The sequence below is a fragment of the Diceros bicornis genome, chromosome 22 (assembly GCF_020826845.1).
Source record: "Diceros bicornis minor isolate mBicDic1 chromosome 22, mDicBic1.mat.cur, whole genome shotgun sequence".
Lineage (NCBI taxonomy): Eukaryota > Metazoa > Chordata > Mammalia > Perissodactyla > Rhinocerotidae > Diceros > Diceros bicornis.
This window is the reverse complement of record NC_080761.1, coordinates 16,850,228-16,870,230: the sequence shown is the minus strand read 5'-3', so window position 1 is coordinate 16,870,230 and position 20,003 is coordinate 16,850,228. Positions and strand designations below refer to the sequence as shown.

General features: G+C 33.9%; 1 protein-coding gene across 5 annotated transcripts in view; it reads left to right on the top strand.

Moving 5' to 3' along the window:
- VPS13A (vacuolar protein sorting 13 homolog A) overlaps positions 1-20,003 on the top strand; it is a 249,952-nt gene that overhangs the window by 70,994 nt on the left and 158,955 nt on the right. For all 5 annotated transcript variants that reach the window (XM_058565619.1, XM_058565615.1, XM_058565616.1 and 2 more), the window contains exons 21-23: positions 1,027-1,159; positions 3,959-4,076; positions 10,743-10,881. In XM_058565619.1, coding sequence (XP_058421602.1) covers positions 1,027-1,159; positions 3,959-4,076; positions 10,743-10,881 — 390 coding nt within the window. The remainder of the gene's footprint in view (positions 1-1,026; positions 1,160-3,958; positions 4,077-10,742; positions 10,882-20,003) is intronic.

Genomic DNA, 20,003 nt, shown 5'->3' with positions numbered 1-20,003 from the left:
ACAGATGTTAGCTCAGGGGGAATCTTCCACACACGCACACACAAAAGGTCAAGACCCAAGAGGGATGGATAATATTAGAATGCTCTTCCTGGCTGCCTAACAGAAGTGTGCCTTTCCTTGATATTGACATTCTCCTTTATTATACTTTTTACTCTTCAGTTGGTAATTATGTAGACATCTGCTGGATTTACATTTATAATAAAATTTACACAGCTAATTATTCATATTTGAATATGGAATTGATTCAAGGTATAGTGGAAAGAGCATAAGGTCAGGAATAAGGGTATCTGTCTAGTTTTGTGATCTTAGGTAATTTGCTTAAACTTTTGCCTAAAATTCATTACCTTTCAAACAGAGATAATCAATTTTGCTTGTCTACTTCACATGAGCTATATAAAATAGAGGAAAAAATGTTAAAATATGTATATACACACACATGCATGTATATATAAATATAAATGAATAAAATCTTTATATATGGCTATGGAGTGATCTCCAAGATATTTAAGTGAAAAAAGTAATGTGCATGGTACTCCAAGAAGGAGGAGGTACAAATATAACTTGCTGGGGGGGTCACATAAAAGGCAGAGTTGGGACTAAAATTCGCTATTCTAATATTCTGAACTCTTCTTCTTATAAAGCTATCTAAATATCTGTCATTGTGTCAGAAAAATTTTGTAAGCTATATTTGTCTCTTAATTTTGTTTTTAATAAAAAGGCTTCTTAGCAGATTTTTAAAAATTTTAGATGTATTAGTTTCAAGGACTGCCTTGGTTCCCCTCTTTTAATATAAATAATTGGGATATTAACTCAATATGTAAATCTTTACTATATACCTAGCCTTCTTACTGTATACGTTGTGGATAAAGACATATCTAATAGTATGTATGTCAGCTTATAATGTATGTCAGCTTGTGAGTTTGTCCTTTCCTATTACATTTTTATATTATAGTCTGAAAGATAAAAGCTTTATATTTTCAGTTTGAAGTGTTTTGCGTAGTCTAAACTATAAAAATTAACTTCAAGGTGACAAGTAAAAGTCGTTCGGAATTACCAGATATGAAACAAGGTGGGGCCAAACTTGAAGAAATAATGCATAGAGCTTATGATTCCTTTGATATTCAGCTTACAAGCATACAGCTGCTTTACAGCAGAGTTGGTAAGTATACAATGCCTTATTTATTGATTCATTTTGCTGAAGTGATTAATTAGGTTTTTAGATAGTTTCTCTGAAGACCTTCATCCTAAATATATTAGAACTTTTATATTTTTAAATTAGAAGGGATAGTAGATATTGCCAAGGAGCAATATATCAACTAGGAGCAGTTTTATCCCTCAACAGTCATTGTCAATGTCTGGAGACATTTTTGGTTGTCACAAGTGGGACTGGAGCACTACAACCATCTAGTGGGTGGATGTCAGGGAGGCTACTAACCATCATACAAAGTAGAAGAAAGCTGCCCCGCAATAAATATTTATTTGGCCCAAATGTCAGTAGTGCTGAGATTGAGAAATCCTGATCTACAATGTTTTCCAACCCAAGGCTGGAAAACGCTGGCACATATTTAAAATGATATTTGTAGTACATGGTGGGATAACCAGAAGAGGCTGCTCAAGGCCAGAGGCAACCAGCCTAGGGGCTCTGAGAGCTCAGGCCATCAACAGCCACACAAAGAGTGAGGAGTTGGGGCTGGCCCGGTGGCACAGCGGTTAAGTGCGTGCGCTCCACTTCAGCAACCCAGGGTTTGCAGGTTCGGATCCCAGGCGCGCACTGATGCCCCGCTTGTCAAGCCATGCTGTGGCGGCATCCCATATAAAGTAGAGGAAGATGGGCAGGAATGTTAGCCCAGGGCCAATCTTCCTCAGCAAAAAGAGGAGGATTGGCATTGGATGTTAGCTCAGAGCTGGTCTTCTTTACCAAAAAAAAAAAAAATAGACTGAGGAGGGTCACTGTCTTAATTATACCTTTACCGCATTCACTTTGGAGTACTAATCAGGAGTCTCTGATCTAGATCTAGTTTTTTAGATGAAGTCAACAGAGCCAGAAATTCCCTTGTCAAGAGTCACTGAAGTAGATAGTGAGAGAGCCCAGACTAATTGAGCCCTCATTCCACTGTCGTATTGCTTCTGACTCCCTGGAGTGTTAGTGAACACTCAGATAATTCAAAAGAGTTGGATTGGTGACTGATTTACAGGTCTAAATATGTATGTTTATGGTAAAATTTTAATTATCTGAGCTAACTAATAAAAGAAGAAGCAATGAGAACCCAAAGTAATGGTTCTTAAAAATGTTAGTTTATATAGGACTGCAGCATTTTGATTTTCTTTCTTTTATATTTGTTTTAGGATAATGAACTTGGTTTCTGTTTTTATCATATTTCAGTTGGTGTAGAAGGAGGCCAGAAGTATAGTGGGTAGCAAATGTAAATTGTTTATAGAAGATCTGTAACGTTTTTTTCAGGGAATAAATTACTACATTTTGGTATGTTTGATACATTTTGGTCACTGGTTTTTGAAGTCCATGAACCATATTTAATATTTAAGATATTGAGATGTTTTGTGAAAAAAATTTTTAAGTATTTCATTATTATTGTCTGAAAATTATTGGAATTCCTTGGAATTGTTTTTGATAAGCATTAACTATTCTTAAATAATTAAATATTTTTTAAGCAGGATTTATTTGACATTGGGGTTACTTTATGTAATTGTTCATAAAGTGTCTTGATAAATACTGAAACACGTTTTTAAATATCTTAGTTTTTTATCTGTAAATTAAGAAGTGAAGGAAATATTTATCTCAATAGTGTTGCAATTTTAAAAATTGTAATAAAATCCATTTTACTACCTTTCTCCAAGTATCTAATCTTTCATTGGCTTGGTTTTCCTTGACTGAGAATTTTTTATCAGACTGATGGAATTGTTAGATTCAAGTGAGGTAATGTATATGAAAATGCATTGTACTATACAGATGCCATTCATCTTGTTATAAATTTTAAAAATTATTTCATCTAATTATAAACATGTCTTTTAGAAAATCTGGACAATACAGAAAACAAAAAAAGATCATCTTTTATCTTACAGCTCACACATGAACATTGCTATTTCAGTGCATATCCTTTTGGTATTTTTTCAGTGTATGGGATGTGCTTGTGTGATGTTTATGAGTGGGAGTATTTTTGAATGCATTTTTTACATGATTTATATAGTTTTATATCCTGATTTTCTTTTCATTTACCAGTAATATTTTGGGCACTTGAATTCATGACTTTTATTGGCTATCTAATGTTCTAAGGCCATGCTGTCAGTTACTTAGCCATTCCCTTATTGAACATTTAGGCTTGTAACACTGCAGTGAATGTTGCCAGAGGTCACATGTTAGCAGACAGGGATGTAAATTTCAGCTTTTATCACTTACTAGCCTTTTGACCATAAGCAAGTTATAAATTCCTCTGAGTTTCAGTTTTCTATAATGAGATGATTAGGCATCATTGTGAGAATTAAATGAAAATTTAAACATTGCCTAGAACAGTGCCAGGTGTAAGTCTTGAATAAATGGTAGCTTTTATTAGGTAATGCTGAAGAACTGTGCTTTTCCCTACGTTTTTCATTATTACCTTAGAGCCATGTTGTTTTTTGGGGTAAGGTGTCTGGTTGGCGTAGTGGTTATCAGTGGATACACAGTAGATATGATTAAAACTATGTTGTTGTTGTTTTAATAAGCATTTTTCCTGTTAAAACATAGAAAGTGTTTTGAAACAGCAGAAGGAAAGTAATGAAAGGGAAAAAAATTTACCTGCTGATTCTGTGTATCTGGGAATGTGGCATTAAGATTATCTACATGTGGGAAGATTTCCCTATATCATGTAGTGTATGATTGTGAAGTATTGGTAGTAATTTTAGGTTTAATGTTTTTTTCAAATTATACATGTGTTAAGCATGTACTGTTTTCTATAATTAGGTGATAATTGGAAAGAAGCACGAAAACTCAATGTATCTACACAGCATATTTTGGTACCTATGCACTTCAATGTGGAAGTCTCTAAGGCCATGGTTTTCATGGATACAAGAATGCCCAAGTATGTATTCTCTGTTTCGTGTGATTGTAGATTTTCTCAGTAATTCTGTAGCTAAAGAAATACCATATTTGATTGATTTTTTTGTGGTAAAATATATGTAACATAAAATATACCATTTTTAAGTGTATAATTCAGTGGTGTTAAGTACATTCACATTGTTGTGCAACCATAGACAACTTGTCATCTTCCCAAACTGAAAGTCTGTACCCATTAAACAATAATGTCCCACTCCCCACTTCTCCCAGCCTCAGTCAGTCACCATTCAGTGTTATGTCTCTATGAATTTGACTACTCTAGGGTCCCTCATAAAAGTGGAATCATATAATATTTGTCCTTTGTATCTGGGTTATTTCATATAGCATAATGTCTTCAAGGTTGATCCATGTTGTAGCATACCTCAGAATTTCATTTGTCTTTAAGGCTGAAAAATACTTCATTGTATGTATATATCACATTTTGTTTATCCATTCATCTGTTGATGGAAGTTTAAGTTGTAATAATGTTTGGCTTTTGTAATAATGCTGCTATGAACATTGGTATCCAAATATCTGTTCAAGTCTGTGCTTTAAGATTTTTTGGGTATATACCCAGAAGTGGAATTGCTGGATCATATGATAATTTGATTTTTAATTTTTAGAGGAACCACCCTTCTGTTTTCTACAGCAGCTGCACCATTTTGTATTCCCACTAGCAATGCACAAGGGTTCCAATTTCTCCACCTCTTCACCAACATTTGTTATTTTCTTCTTTTTTTTTAAATAATAACCATCCTAATAGGTGTGAAGTAGTATCTAATTATAGTTTTGAATTACATTTCCCTAATGATTAGTGATGTTGAGTGATGTTTCATTATTGCCTTAGAGCCAATATATTTTTATTTACTTATTGGCAATTTATATATTTCTTTGGAGAAATGTCCATCCAAGTCTTTTGCCCATCTTTTGGGTTGTTTGTTTTTTTGTTGTTGAGTTGTAGGAGTATTTTTTGTCTTTTAATATATTCTGAATATTAACTCTTTATTGGATATATGATTTGTGAGTATTTTCTCTCATTTTGTGGATTGCCTTATTTATCACTCTTTTAATAATGTCCTTTGATGCACAAAAGTTTTAAATTTTGACTAAGTCTAATTTCTCTTCGTTGCCTGTGTTTTTGGTGTTATAGCCAAAAAGTTATTACTAAATCCAATGTCATGAAGCTTTTCCTGTATGTTTTTTTCAAAGAGTTTTATACTTTCAGTTCTTATGTTTAGGTCTTTGATTTATTTTGAGTTAATTTTTGGATATGGTGTAAGGTAAGGATCCAGCTTCATTCTTTTGTACCTGGATATTTAGTTTTCCCAGCACCATTTGTTGAAAAGATTGTCCATTCCCCATTGAATAGTCTTGGCACCCTCGTCAAAAATCATTTGACCATATTTATGAAGGTTTATTTCTGGGCTTTCTGTTCTATTCCCTTGGTCTCTGTATTTGCCTATATGTCAGTACCACACTGTTTTTATTACTGTAGCTTAGTGGTAAGTTTTGAAATCAGGAAGTGCGAGGCATCCAACTTTGTTCTTTTTCTAGATTGTTTTGGCTATTTGGGGCCCTTCGAGATTTCATATGAATTTTAGGATGGGTTTTTCTATTTTTGTAAAAGGTGTTATTGAGATTTTGGTATAGATTGCATTGAATCTGTAAGTGCTTTGAGTAGTGACATCTTAATATTGTCTTTCAGTCAATGAACATGAGATGTCTTTCAATTTATTTGTGTCTTCTGTAAGTTCTTTAAGCAGCATTTTGTAGTTTTCAGTGTATATCTTTTACTTTCTTGGTTAAGTTTGTTCTTTTTGATGCTACTGTAAATGGACTTATTTTCTTAATTTCCTTTTCAGATTGTTCATTGTTAGTGTATAGAAACTCAATTGATTTTCTCAAGTTGATTTTGTATCCTGCAGCTTTGCTGAATTTGCTTATTAGTTCTAACATTTCTATCTTTTTTTGTGGAATTGTTAGAGTTTTCTACATATAAGACCACTTGATCTTTGAACAGAGGCAATTTCACTTTTTCCTCTCCGATATGGATGCTTTTTATTTCTTTTTCTTGCCTAATTACTGCGGCTAGACTTTCTAATACTATGTTGAATAGAAGTGATTTGAGCAGGCATCCTTTATCCTGAGCATAGGGGAAAAGCTTTCAGTCTTTCACTACTGAGTATGTTAACTGTGGTTTTTTTCATGTATGACCTTTATTATGTTGAGGTAGTTTCCTTCTATTCCTAGTTTGTTGAGTGTTTTTGTCATGAAAACATGTTGATTATTTCAAATGCTTTTTCTTCATCAATTGAGATGATCATGTGTTTTTTTTCCCTTCATTCTGTTAATGTGGTGTATTACATTGATCTGTTTTCATATGTTGAACCATGCTTGCCTTCCAGGAATAAATCCTACTGGGTCATGGTGTATAATCCTTTTCATGTGCTGTTGAATTCTGTTTGCTAGTATTTTGTTGAGGATCTTTGCATCAATGTGCATAAGGGATATATTGGTCTGTATTATTCTTTTCTTGTAGTGTCTTTGTCTGGCTTTGATATCAGAGTAATGCTGGCCTTAATATGAGTTAGGAAGTGTTTCTTTCCCTACAATTTTTTGGAGGAGTTTGAGAAGAATTTGTTTTAATTCTTCTGTAAATTTTTGGTAGAATTCACTAGTGAAACAATCTGATCATGGGCTTTTCTTTGTTGGGAGATTTTGATTACTGATTCAGTCTCCATACTAGTTATGGGTCTATGGGTTTTCTGTTTCTTCACAATCCAGTGTTGATATGTTTGTGTTTCTAGGAATTTGTGTACTTCATCTAGGTTATCCAATTGTTAGTGTAAAAGCATTCTTAGTAGTCTCTTATAATCCTTATTTCTGTATAATTGGTAGATGTCCCCACTTTCATTTCTGATTTTGAGTCTTTTCTCTTTTTTTCTCAGTCTAGCTCAAGGTTCTTCAATTTTGTTGATCTTTTTGAAGAACCAACTGTGAATTTTGTTGTTTTTCTATTGTTTTTCCATTCTCTATTTGTTTCTCTCTGCTCTCATCTTTGTTTCCTTACTTCTGCTAACTTGGTTTAGTTGGCTCTTTTTTCTAAGTTCCTTAAGATGTAAAGTTACGTTGTTGATTTGAGATCTTTCTTCTTTTTTAATGTGAGTGTTTACAGCTATAAATTTCCCTCAACATGGCTTTTGCTGCATCCTGTAAATTTTGGTATATTGTGTTTTTATTTTCACTTGTCTCAAGATATTTTCTTATTTCCCTTAGGATCTTTTCTTTGACTCCTTGTTTAACAGTGAGTGTGTTGTTTAATTTCCACATATTTGTGATTTTTACATTTTCTTCTGCTATTGATTTTTAGTTTCATTCCATTGTGATTGAAAAAGATACTTTCTAAGAGAAACCTGCACCCTTCTTGTTGCCTTTTAAATTATAGTGACTCTATCTACTAGCAAACATTGTGCAGTGTACTAAGTCTTGTTATCCCAGACTTCCTTCTTCTAGAAAATCAAACTGCACTCTGAGAGTCTTAAGGCAGAGGAATACCAAGGGTTTGGTTTGAGAAAGAGAGAGGAAAGAAAGGCATTCTACATATTTGCTATTTTTTATAATCTAGTATTAGGTATAATTTGATTTTAGATACAAGGCTTAGGTTCTTTGGTTCCTTCTCAAATGATCCCCTGCCTTTTTACTGTTGTCTAATATTTATTGTTGTAAAGTTTGTCAGTATGTGATAAAGAACAAAGATGTATGTGATTTCCTGTTGTAAACCTGTGATTATAAATTCATCTTTTTCTGATAGTTTAGTTTTCTTTTTACTTGGTAAGTATGCTAGAATCTAGGAAGTTATGGGATACCAGAAAAAAGGAGGTGATATTACTCTGAGGGAAGAAAATGGTAACTTAACCTTGCTTTGGATTGTTCTATCATTATGTGATTATGGAGAATTTATGTCCTGTAATGCAGGGAATATGTATGGCGTGGCAGGAATTAAAATAGCTGATTAAAATATCTATATAGATAAGGGAACGCAAGATCATGAGAAATTAATCCAGTGTAACAGTCAGGAAACTTTTTCTATAAAGGACCAGATCGTAAATATTTTAGGCTTGAAGTTTGTATTGTCTGTCGCGACTACTCGACTCTGCTGTTTTAGCATGAAAGGAGCTGTAAACAATACATAATGAATGGGCATGGCTGTGTTCCAATATTACTTTATTTGCAGAAATAAGCAGCAGGCTGGATTAGCCCATGGCCATAGTTTGTCAGCCTCTGGTCCAGTGCATTATAGCCAAACATGATTAATAAAAGGAAAAAGACACCAGGAAAGTCATTTGAACTAGTAGTCTAATGATACTAAAATGGCTCTAAGTTAGGACCAGAGAAGTATACCATTTTAATCACAGGGAGAAGCTATAATGATTTAAAAAGATGAAATCTAAGAAGCATTTAGTTTCAGTTTTGTAAGTTGTGAGCAGTATAAAGTGAGAATGATGTTATATGAAATCCTGCAACTCTAAAGTATGAGGCAGCTTCCTTTGAAGTTTGAGCTTAAAAAGTTTAAGACAAATAAAAAGAAGTCCTCTATTATTTGGTAGGTAGTATTTTGGCACCCATCATCTTCAGGTTGTACAACTGGCATATTTAAAGAAATTGGGAAGTTTAGATACATTAATGAGACTGATCCATAGTATGTACCTAAGTTAAACCAGGATGTATGGAATTAATTACAGATATTTAGGCTATTGAAAGTAAAAGAAAGCTTATAGTTTTTTTTTGAGGAATTCAGATATATCTTTAGAATGATAACATTAGTAGTCAGTGTGTGTGAGTTGAAAAAGTAAGTTTTAGGAAGAATGCAGGGATAAAAATGGTGAATGAAAACTTTCTCTTTGATGTCAGTCTCTTTATTATTATTATTGTTATTTAAAGACATTATTTTAGAGCAGTTTTAGGGTCACAGAAAAGTTAATAAAAAGATACAGAGATTTCCCATATACCCCTTGTATTCACCCATGCATAATATCCTCCCCCATTAACAGCATCTCCCAAGAGTGGTACAGTTGTTACAATTGATGAACCTACATTGACACATCGTAATCACCCAAAGTCCATAGTTTACATTATGATTTGCTCTGGTGTTGTACATTGTATAGGTTTGGACAAACGCATAATGACTTGTATCCATCATTATGGTATCATAATAGACCCAAGTCTGTTCCTGGGCTCTCTATTTCATTACATTGATCTCTTTGTCTATTCTTTTGTCACTATCACAGTGTCTTGCTTACTGTAGCTTTATAAGTCTTGAAGTCAGGGACTGTCAATCCTCTAACCTTGTTCTTCTCCTTCAATATTATGTTGGCTGTTTGAGTTTTTTGCCTCTCCATATAAACTTTAGAGTCAGTTTGTCAATTTCCATTAAATAATTTACTGGGATTTTTATTGTGATTACAATGACTCTGTAGATCAGTTTGGGGGGAACTGACATCTTGACAATATTGAGTCTTTCTATCCATGGACTATCTCTTCATTTATTTAGTTCTTTGATTTCGTTCATCAGAGTTTTGCAGTTTTCCTTATATAGATCTTGTATATATTCTGTTAGATTTATACGTAAGTATTACATTTTTGGGGTGCTAATATAAATGGTATTGTGTTTTTAATTTCAAATTCTCTTGTCCATTGTTTGTATGTAGGAAAGCAATTGACTGTTATATGTTAACCTTGTATCCTGCAACCTTACTATAATGGCTTATTAGTTCCAGGAGTTTTTGTTTTTTTAAAATTCTTTCAGAAGCATAGATGATTATGTCATCTGTGAACAAAGACAGTTTTATGTCTTATTTGCCAATCTATGTACCTTTTATTTCTTTTTCTTGCCTTACGGCATTGGCAAGGACTTCCAGTATGATGTTGAAAAGGAGTGGTGAGAGAGACATATTTGCTTTCTACTTAATTTTAGTGGGAAAACTTAGAGTTTCTCATCATTAAGTATGATGTTAGCTGTAGGTTTTTCCAAGATGTTCTCCTTTATCCTGGTGTACTGAGAGTTTTTATCATGAATGGGTATTGGATTTTGCAATATGCATCTATTTATATGATCATATGGTTTTTCTTTTTCAGTCAGATCTCATTTTTAAACATGGTTTTAGATATATAATCTCTTGGACAAATTATTTGAACTTGCTTATAAGCCTTCGTTTCCTGATAGGAGCCACGTACATGTGGGAACTTATAAGAAACCAGAAGCAGAAATAGGTTGTCTACCTCATAGGCTGTGAGAACTATTTACAATAATGCATATCAAGTGCTTTCCTTAATGCCTGTCATGTAATAAACGTGATAAATAGTAATTGTCAACTGTCTTTAGCAAATATTAGAGGGATAATAAACATAATAACATTAGAAAATAAGCCTCTGAAAAGTAATGAGGTTAGTTCGTCTAATAAGACTGGTCAATAAGGTAAATGGAAATTTGAGTGGAAACTATGGGATAATTTGTCCCATGCACTGTGTGGATAATTTTTAGTGCTTAAAATCACATTTGACTATTCTTGGATAATTTAAGGGGGACAGTTGTCTAATGCACTTAAATGGGGATGAAAGTTGCTTTATAATGATTCCTACCTTGTTGAAACAGATTCAAGATTTTTGGAAAGTTACCACTGATTTCTTTACGAATCTCAGATAAAAAACTGCAAGGGATTTTGGAATTGGTTGAAAGCATTCCAAAACCAAAAGCGGCAACTGAAGTACATGACCCTGTCAAATCATTTCAGGTAATGAATGTTATTTTCAAAATTAATAAAAGCATGAATTAAGAAAAATTTCACAGATAGTATTTGTAACAACCACAGGAATTTATGGTAAAACAGTTTAATTCGTTTTGAATACACCTTTGAAAATTACATTTTAAAAGAAAATGATAAAATAGTAAAAGATGCAGATAGTAAAGAAAGGTATAAAATGATAAATCTGCTTTCCTTCAGTCCTCCAGCCTTCACTCCCTCTCCTCAATGGTCACACTGTTAAACACTAATTCTCTAGTTTTCCAAAAATGTTTATGGCATGTACTAGTATGTGCACATACAAACATGTGCCTGCCTGTGTGTGTGTATGTACGTGTATATATATTCTTATGTACTTAAAGTTTACATGAATGGGATCATTATACTTACTGTTATCCTATATGTTATATACCTTAGAGATATTTTCCTGTTAGCACATACACATCTACCTTATTTTCTTATGTCGATATATTGTTGAATTGTGTGAGTGTACCATCCTGTGCCTAACATAATCCCCTTTTGATGGGCATTCATATTGTTTTGAGTGTCTGTAGTTATAAAAAATACTGGTTTGAACTTCTTTGTACACATATGTGGGTATATTTTTATCTACTGGATAAATTCCTGTAAGTGGAATTGTTGAATAAAAAGATATGTGAATTTTATGTTTTCATGAACTTTGCCAAATTTCCTTTCTAGATTGAGTACTAATTTATAGTCCCACCAACAGTAAATGAGTGTGTGTTTCTCTGTTCTCATTAGTTTTGAGTATTAACAAATATTAAATTTCTTCTAGTAAATGAAAAAATGTTATTTTCTGGTTTTTATTTTCATTTCTTTATGAGTAAGATAGGACTTATTTTCATAAGTTTATTGGGTATTTGAATTTCTATTTTTGGAAACTGCTGTTCATGTCTTTTGTTGGATTATGGTTTTCCAATTAAGGAAATTATCGCTGTTTATCATTTACAAAAATGTTTTTTTCCAATTTGTTTTTTATCTGATACATTTATTTTCACCATGCCAAAGCTTACTTTTTTTGTAATCTAAGTTATTAGATTTTTACTTCATGATTTCTTTTTTCATTATATACCTTATCTCTTATCAACAAAAAGAAAATATGTATTCTCGCTTTCTCTTTTTTTATTTTCCTTTTTTTTTTTTTTTGTGAGGAGGACTAGCCCTGAGCTAACATCTGATGCCAATCCTCCCCTTTTTTTTCCCTGGAGGAAGAGTGGCCCTGAGCTAACATCTGTGCCCATCTTCCTCTACTTTATATGGGACACTGCCAACAGCATGGCTTACCAAGCGGTGGGTCAGTGCGCACCTGGGATCCAAACCTGTGAACCCTGGGCCGCCGAAGCGGAGCATGTGCAATCAACTGCTTGCGCCACCGGGCCGGCCCCTCTCTTTTTTTAAATTTATTTTATTATTTTTTATTTTTTTATTTTTTGGTGAGGAAGATTAGCCCTGAGCTAACATCTGTTGCCAGTCCTCCTCTTTTTACCGAGGAAGATTGGCTCTGGGCTAACATCCGTGCCCATCTTCCTCTACTTTATATGTGGGACACCTGCCACAGCATGGCTTGATAAGTGGTGTGTATGTCCGCACCCAGGATCCAAACCTGCAAACCGTGGGCCATCAAAGCTGAGCGCGTGACGTTAACCACTATGCTGCCAGGCCGGCCCCTCGCTTTCTCTTTTTTTTAATTCTAATTTCTCTTTTCATTTTTAACTTTTTTTCTTTTGAAATAATTTCAAAGTTGTGAAAATAGTGTCAAGAAGTTTCTTCCTTAAACCATTTGAGAGTAAGTTGATGATGTGTACCATTACCCTTAACACTTTAGTGTTTTGCAGTATTTTTTCATAATCTTACTGAGCTTTTTTTTCTTTAACAGTCTCTTTTGACAAGTGGAGGTTTTAAATTTTGATGAAATCCAATTTATCAGTATTTTATTTTATGGATGAAGCTTTTTATGTCATATCTCTGAAATCTTTGCCAAACACAAGGTGAAAAAGATTTTCTGTGTTCTAAAAATTTTGTAGTTTTAGGTTTTATATTTAGGTCTGTGATCCATTTTGTGTTAATTTTTGTATGATGCATGTGCTGAATCATCATTCTATTTTTACATTTGTATTTCTAGTCATTTCAGTTTCAGTTGTTGAAAAGACTGTCTTTCTCCATTGAGTTGAGTCTGTTTCTGGCTTTGTTCTTCTCCAGTGATTTCTACATCTGTTCCTTTGATCTGTGTCTGTCCTTTCACTGATAACCATAGTCTTATTTACTATATAAGTAAATATATATTCATGGTAAGTCTTTTTTTTTTTTAATCTTCTTTAGATGTTAAGGAGAATTTCTGTGCCAGTCTTCTGAGTCTAGTTCTTCTATCAGCTTTATGCTATGATGACTGCACCCCTAAGTCGTTTCTGGGTTAATGTGTCTTGTGTTTTACAATTTTATTGACTTTTTTATTCTTAAGGTTTTATAAGTTTTAGAAAAAGTGCTTGTGTAACTGTTAGGTTCTCTCTTAGTTTTCAATGATGCTTAAGAGGACTTTCTCCCCCCTTCTGTGCTTAATGTATCTATATATCAAGAGAGTCTCAAACACATGATCTATGCTAGATCATGTTCCTTTTTAAAATCAAGTGCGTATGTGAAAATAGGCAGAGGATAACTATGTAATATGTCTTCTTATACTGAGTTTCTATTATATGCCATGCCACACATTTGGCAAAGGATTACTATATGAGGGTATCTATTATTTATATTTAACACCTAGCACACCTCTAGATTTTTGCATATTTTTATCTTTAATCCTTTTTATAATCCAGCAAGTTAGGTATTATGATCTTTATTTTGCTCAGGAAATAAAATCTTAGAGAGGTTAAATGTTTTGCCTAAGATCATATAGGTTGTAGCTTGCTGAGCCAAATTTTGAATTCAGGTTTCTTTTCTTTTTTTTTCTCCCTGTCTTCAAACAGATTTACAGCCCTACCACTGATGTTCTTTCTACTGTTATCGTGCTGCTTTCTGTATAGATGACTTCCTAATCTGCAGGGAGTCTGTTTTCTAGCTTTTCCAAGTTTCCCAAGAAAGTGCAGTGCAAAACAGTAAACCCTCACTAAGAGTTTTGATTTGACTTGAAGTGGTTTTACAGTTTAAATCAAAAAACAATTTATAAAAAAAGAATCACCCCATCATGAATGCTTGTTTGGCTTGTCTCAGAAACAAAGTTTCAGTTATAAGTCTTAAAAGTTTTTTTTTTGTTTCCGCTGAGGAAGATGTGCCCTGAGCTAACATCTGTTGCCAATCTTCCTCATTTTGCTTGAGGAAGATTCACCCTGAGCTAACATCTGTGACAGTCTTACTCAATTTTGTATGTGGGTCACCTGCCACAGCATGGCCACCAACAAGTGGTGTAGGTCTGTGCCCAGGAACCGATACCTGGGCTGCTGAAGCAGAGTGTGCTGAACCCAACCACTAGGCCACAGGGCCAGCCCCACAAGTCTTAAAGTTTTAACACCTAAATATCTCTTGAAGCTATATGTTCTTCACTTTCTGCAATAGATTTGTTTTAAAAAAAAACAATTTATTTCAGCTTTGTTGAGGTATAATTGACAAATAAAATTGTAAAATACTTAATGTGTACATTGTGGTGATTTGATATACATATACATTGTGAAAAGATTTCCTCTAGTTAATTAACACATCTGTTATCTCACATATTTACCTTTTTTTTTTTTTTGAGAACATTTAAGTTCTACTCTCTTAGAAAATTTAAATTATATGAACAGTATGAACTATAGTCACCATGTTTTACATTATTAGATCTTCAGATCTTATTTATGTTATTGCTGAAAGTTTGTAGCCTTTTACCAGCTTCTCCCTATTTCTCCCAGCTCCCAACCCCTGGCAACCCCTTTTCTACTCTCTGTGAGTTTGAATTTTTTTTTTTTAAATTCCATATAAAAGTGATACCATGCAGTATTTGACGTTTTCAGTCCGGTTTATTTCACTTAGCATAATGCCCTCAAGGTCCATCCATGTTGTCAAAAATGGCAGGATTTCCTTCTTTCTCATGTCTGAATAATATTCTATTATATATATATATATAATATATATATAAATAACATCTTTATCCGTTCATCTGTTTGATGGATACTTAAGTTGTTTGCATATCTTGGCTATTGTGAATAACATCACAGTGAACATGGGAGTGCAGATATCTCTTTGATATCCTGTTTTAATTTCCTTTGGATAAACCAAAGAGGTGAGATTGCTGGATCATATACTAGTTCTAGTTTTAATTTTTGAGGACTCTCCACACTTTTCCATTGTGGCTACACCAATTTACATTCCCACCAACAGTGCTTACGAGTTCCCTTTTCTCCACATCTTAGCCAACACTTACCTCTTGTCTTTTTGATGATAGCCATTCTAACAGGTGTGAGGTGATATGTCATTGTGGTTTTAATTTGCATTTCCCTGATGATTAGTGATATTGAGCAATTTTTGTGTACCTGTTGGCCATTTGAATGGCTTCCTTGGAAAAATGTCTGTTCTTTTCCTCTGCCTATTTTTTAATCTGATTATATTCTAATCCGGTTTGTTTTTGTTTTTTTGTTTTGCTGAATTATATGAGTTCTTTATATGTTTTGAATATTAAGAACTTATCAGGTATATGATTTGCAGATATTTTCTCCTATTCTGTAGGTTGCCTTTTCATTTTGTTGATAGCTTCCACTGCTATGCAGAAAACTTTTTAGTTTGATGTAGTCCCACTTGTTTATTTTTGCTTTTGTTGCCTTTGCTTTTGGTGTCAAATCCAGAAAAATCATTGCCAAGACTGGTGTTGAGGAGCTTACTGCCTATGTTTTCTTCTAGGACTTTTATGGTTTCAGGTCTTATGTTCAAGTCTTTAATCCATTTTGAGTTGATTTTTGTGTGTGGTGTAAGATAGGAGTCTAGTTTCATTCTTTCACATGTGGCTGTCCAGTTTTCCCAACAGCATTTATTGAAGAGACTGTCCTTTCCTCACTGTGTATTCTTGGCTCCCTTGTGGTAAATTAATTGACCATAGATACACGGATTTGTTTCTGGGGTCTCGATTCTGTTCCCTTGGGACTTTTTTTTTTTTGCCAGTAGCATACTTTTTTGATTACTATAGCTTCATAATAGAGTTTGAAATTAGGAAGTATGAGGCCTCCAGATTTGTTCTTTTTTCTCAAGATTGCTTTGGCTATTTGGGGTCTTTAGTGGTTCCATACAAATTTTACGATTGTTTTTTCTATTTCTGTGAAATATGCCATTGGATTTTTGATAGGGATTGCATTGAATCTATAGATTACTTTGGATAGTATGGACATATTAACAATATTAATTCTTCCAATCCATGAGCATGGAATATCTTTCCATTTATTTGTGTCTTCTTCAATTTCTTTCATCAGTGTCTCATAGTTTTCAGTGTATAGGTCTTTCACCACCTTGGTTAAATTTGTCCTCCTAGGTATTTTATTCTTTTTGATACAGTTGTAAATGGTAAGTCTTGAAATCAGGTAGGATGTGACTTCCAACTAGTTTGCTTTTCCGAAATGGTTTGACTTGTTCTTTTTCTTTTCATATAACTTTTATAATCAGCTTTTCAATTTCTACAGAAAATTCCTGCTGGGATTTTGATAAGGATTATATTGTATTATAAATTTGGGGAGAATTGACATTTTTTTTTATTGAGGTCATAATAGTTCATAACATTGTGAAATTTTAGGTTACGTTATATTTATCAGTTCCTGTACATACTGCATTGTGCTCAGCACCAATAGTCTAATTTTTATCCATCACCATATATGTGTGCCTGTTTACCCCTTTCACCCACCCCCAAACCCCCTTCCCCTCTGGTAACCACTAATCTGTTCTCTTTGTCCATGTGTTTATCTTCTACTTTTGAGTGAAATCATGCCGTGTTTGTCATTCTCTCTCTGGCATATTTCACTTAACTTAATACCCTCAAGGTCTATCCATGTTGCAAATGGGACGAGTTTGTCTTTTTTATGGCTGAGTAGTATCCCATTGTATACATATACCACATCTTCTTTATCCGTTCATCAGTTGATGGCACTTGGATTGCTTCCATGTCTTGGCTATTGTGAATGATGTTGCAGTGAACATAGGGGAGCATAAATCTCTTTGAATTGTTGGTTTCAAGGTTGGATAAATACCCAGTAGTAGGATAGTTGGATCGTATGGTATTTCTATTTTTAATTTCTTGAGAAATCTCCATAGTGTTTTCCATAGTGGCTGCACCAGTTTGCACTCTCACCAGCACTGTTTGAGGGTTCCCACTTCTCCATACCCTCTCCAACATTTGTTATTTTTTGTGTTGGTAATTATAGCCTTTCTAACAGGTGTAAGGTGATATCTCATTGTAGTTTTGATTTGCATTTCCCTGATGATTAGTGATGTTGAACATCTTTTCATGTGCCTGTTGGCCATCTGTGTATCTTCTTTGGAAAAATGTTTGTTCATATCCTCTGCCCATTTTTTGATCAGGTTGTTTGTCTTTTTGTTGTTGAGTTGTATGAGTTATAATATTTTGGAGATTAACCCCTTGTTAGATATATGATTTGTAAATATTTTCTCCCGGTTGGTGGGTTGTCTGTTCATTTTGTTCCTGATTTCCTTTGCCTTGCGTAAGCTCTTTAGTCTGATATAGTCCCATTTGTTTTTGTTTGTTTGTTTGTTTCCCACGCCTAAGTAGACATGGTATTCGAAAAGATGGTGCTAAGACTGATGTCAAAGAGTGTACTGCCTATATTTTCTTCCAGGAGTTCTGTGGTTTCAGGTCTTACCTTCAGGTTTTTAATCCATTTTGAGTTAATTTTTGTGTATGATGTTCTTACACCTTATCCTTAAGGTATAGTTTCATTCTTTTGCATGTGGCTGTCCTGTTTTCCCAACACCATTTATTGAAGAGACTTTCCTTTCTCCATTGTATGTTCTTGGCTCCTTTGTCGAAGAGTAGCTGTCCAGAGATGTGTGGTTTTGTTTCTGGGCTTTCAGTTCTGTTCCATTGATCAGTGTGCCTGTTTTTGTGCCAGTACCATGCTGTTTTGATTTCTATAGCTTTGTAGTATATTTTGAAGTCAGGGATTGTGATGCCTCCAGCTTTGTTCTTTTTTCACAGGATTACTTTCACTATCTGGGGTCTTTTGTTGTCATATACATTTTGGGATTCTTTGTTCTATTTCCTTGAAGAATGTGATTGGGATTCTGATTGGGATTGCATTGAATCTATAGATTGCTTTAGGTAATGTGGACATTTTAGCTATGTTTATTCTTCCAATCCATATGCATAGGACATCTTTCCATTTCTTTATGTCATCTTTGCCTTCTTTCAATAATGTGTTATACTTTTCAGTGTATAGGTATTTCACATCCTTGCTAAATTTATTCCTAGATATTTTATTCTTTTTGTTGTGATTGTAAATGGGATTGTATTCTTGAGTTCTCTTTTTGTTAGTTTGTTATTAGAGTATAGAAATGCAACTGGTTTTTCTAAGTTGATTTTGTACCTTGCAACTTTGCTGTAGTTGTTGATTATTTCTAATAGTTTTCCAGTGGATTCTTTAGAGTTTTCTATATATAGGATCATGTCATCTGCAAACAGCAAGAGTTTCACTTCTTCCTTTTCAGTTTGGATACCTTTTATTTCTTTTTCTTGCCTAATTGCTCTGGCCAAAACCTCCAGTACTGTTTTGAATAGGAGTCTGTTAGGTGTAGTTTAAGATTACTTATTTGAGATTTTTCTTGTTTGTTGAGGTGGGCCTGTATTGCTATGAATTTCCCTCTTAGAACCGCTTTTGCTGTGTCCCATGAGTTGGTATGATGTGTTTTCATTTGTCTCCAGATATTTTTTCATTTATCATTTGATTTCTTCATTGATTCAATGGTTGTTCAGTAGCATGTTGTTTAGCCTATACATATTTGTGACTTTCCCAGCTTTTTTCTTGTAGTTGATTTCTAGTTTCATAGCATCATGCTCAGAAACTATGCTTGATATGATTTCAATCTTCTTAAATTTATTGAGGCTTGCCTTGTTTCCCAACATATGGTCTATCTTTGAGAATGTTCCATGTGCACTTTAGAAAAATGTGTATTCTGATGTTTTTGGATGGGATGTTCTGTATATATCTATTAAGTCCATCTGGTCTAGTTTTTCATTTAATTCCACTATTTCCTTGTTGACTTTCTGTCTGGATGATCTATCCATTGATGTAAGTGGGGTTTTGAGGGCTGCTACTATTATTGTTTTGCTGTTAATTTCTCCCTTTAGATCTGTTAATATTTGCTTTATGTACTTTGGTGCTCCTGTGTTAGGTACATATATATTCATAAGTGTTATGTCCTCTTGATGGAGTGTCCCTTTTATCATTATATACTGCCCTTCTTGGTCTCTCATTGCCTTTTTTCTCTTGAAGTCTGCTTTGTCTGATGGAAGTATGGCAACACCTGCTTTCTTTTGCTTGCCATTTGCTTGGAGTATTGTCTTCCATCCCTTCACTCTGAGCCTATGTTTGTCATTAGAGTTGAGATGTGTTTCCTGGAGGCAGCATATTGTTGGGTCTTGTTTTTTAATCCATCCAGCCACTCTGTGTCATTTGATTGGAGAATGCAGTCCATTTACATTTAGAGTGATTGTTGGTTTATGAGGGCTTAATACTGATATTTTATCTCTTCTTTTCTGATTGTCCTAGATTTCCCTTGTTTCTCTTCCCCTGTATTTGTGACTTCCATTTCAGTTTGGTGATTTTCTATGATGCTTTTCTCAGTTTTGTCTTTATTTATGATTTGTGTCTCTGTTTTGATTCTTTATTTAGTGGTTACCATGAGGTTTGTATAAAAGATCTCATAGGTGAGATAGTCCATTTTCTGATAGCCTCTTATCTCCATTAGTCTAAGCAGGTTCCATCCCTTTCTTCTTCCCCATCTAAGTTATTGTTGTCACATATTATTCCATTTTATGTTGTGAGTTTGTGATTAAAATGAAGTGTTTATAGTTATTTTGATGCTTTCCTTCCCTTTATCTTTAATGTTATAATTGTTTGCTAACCTGTTTT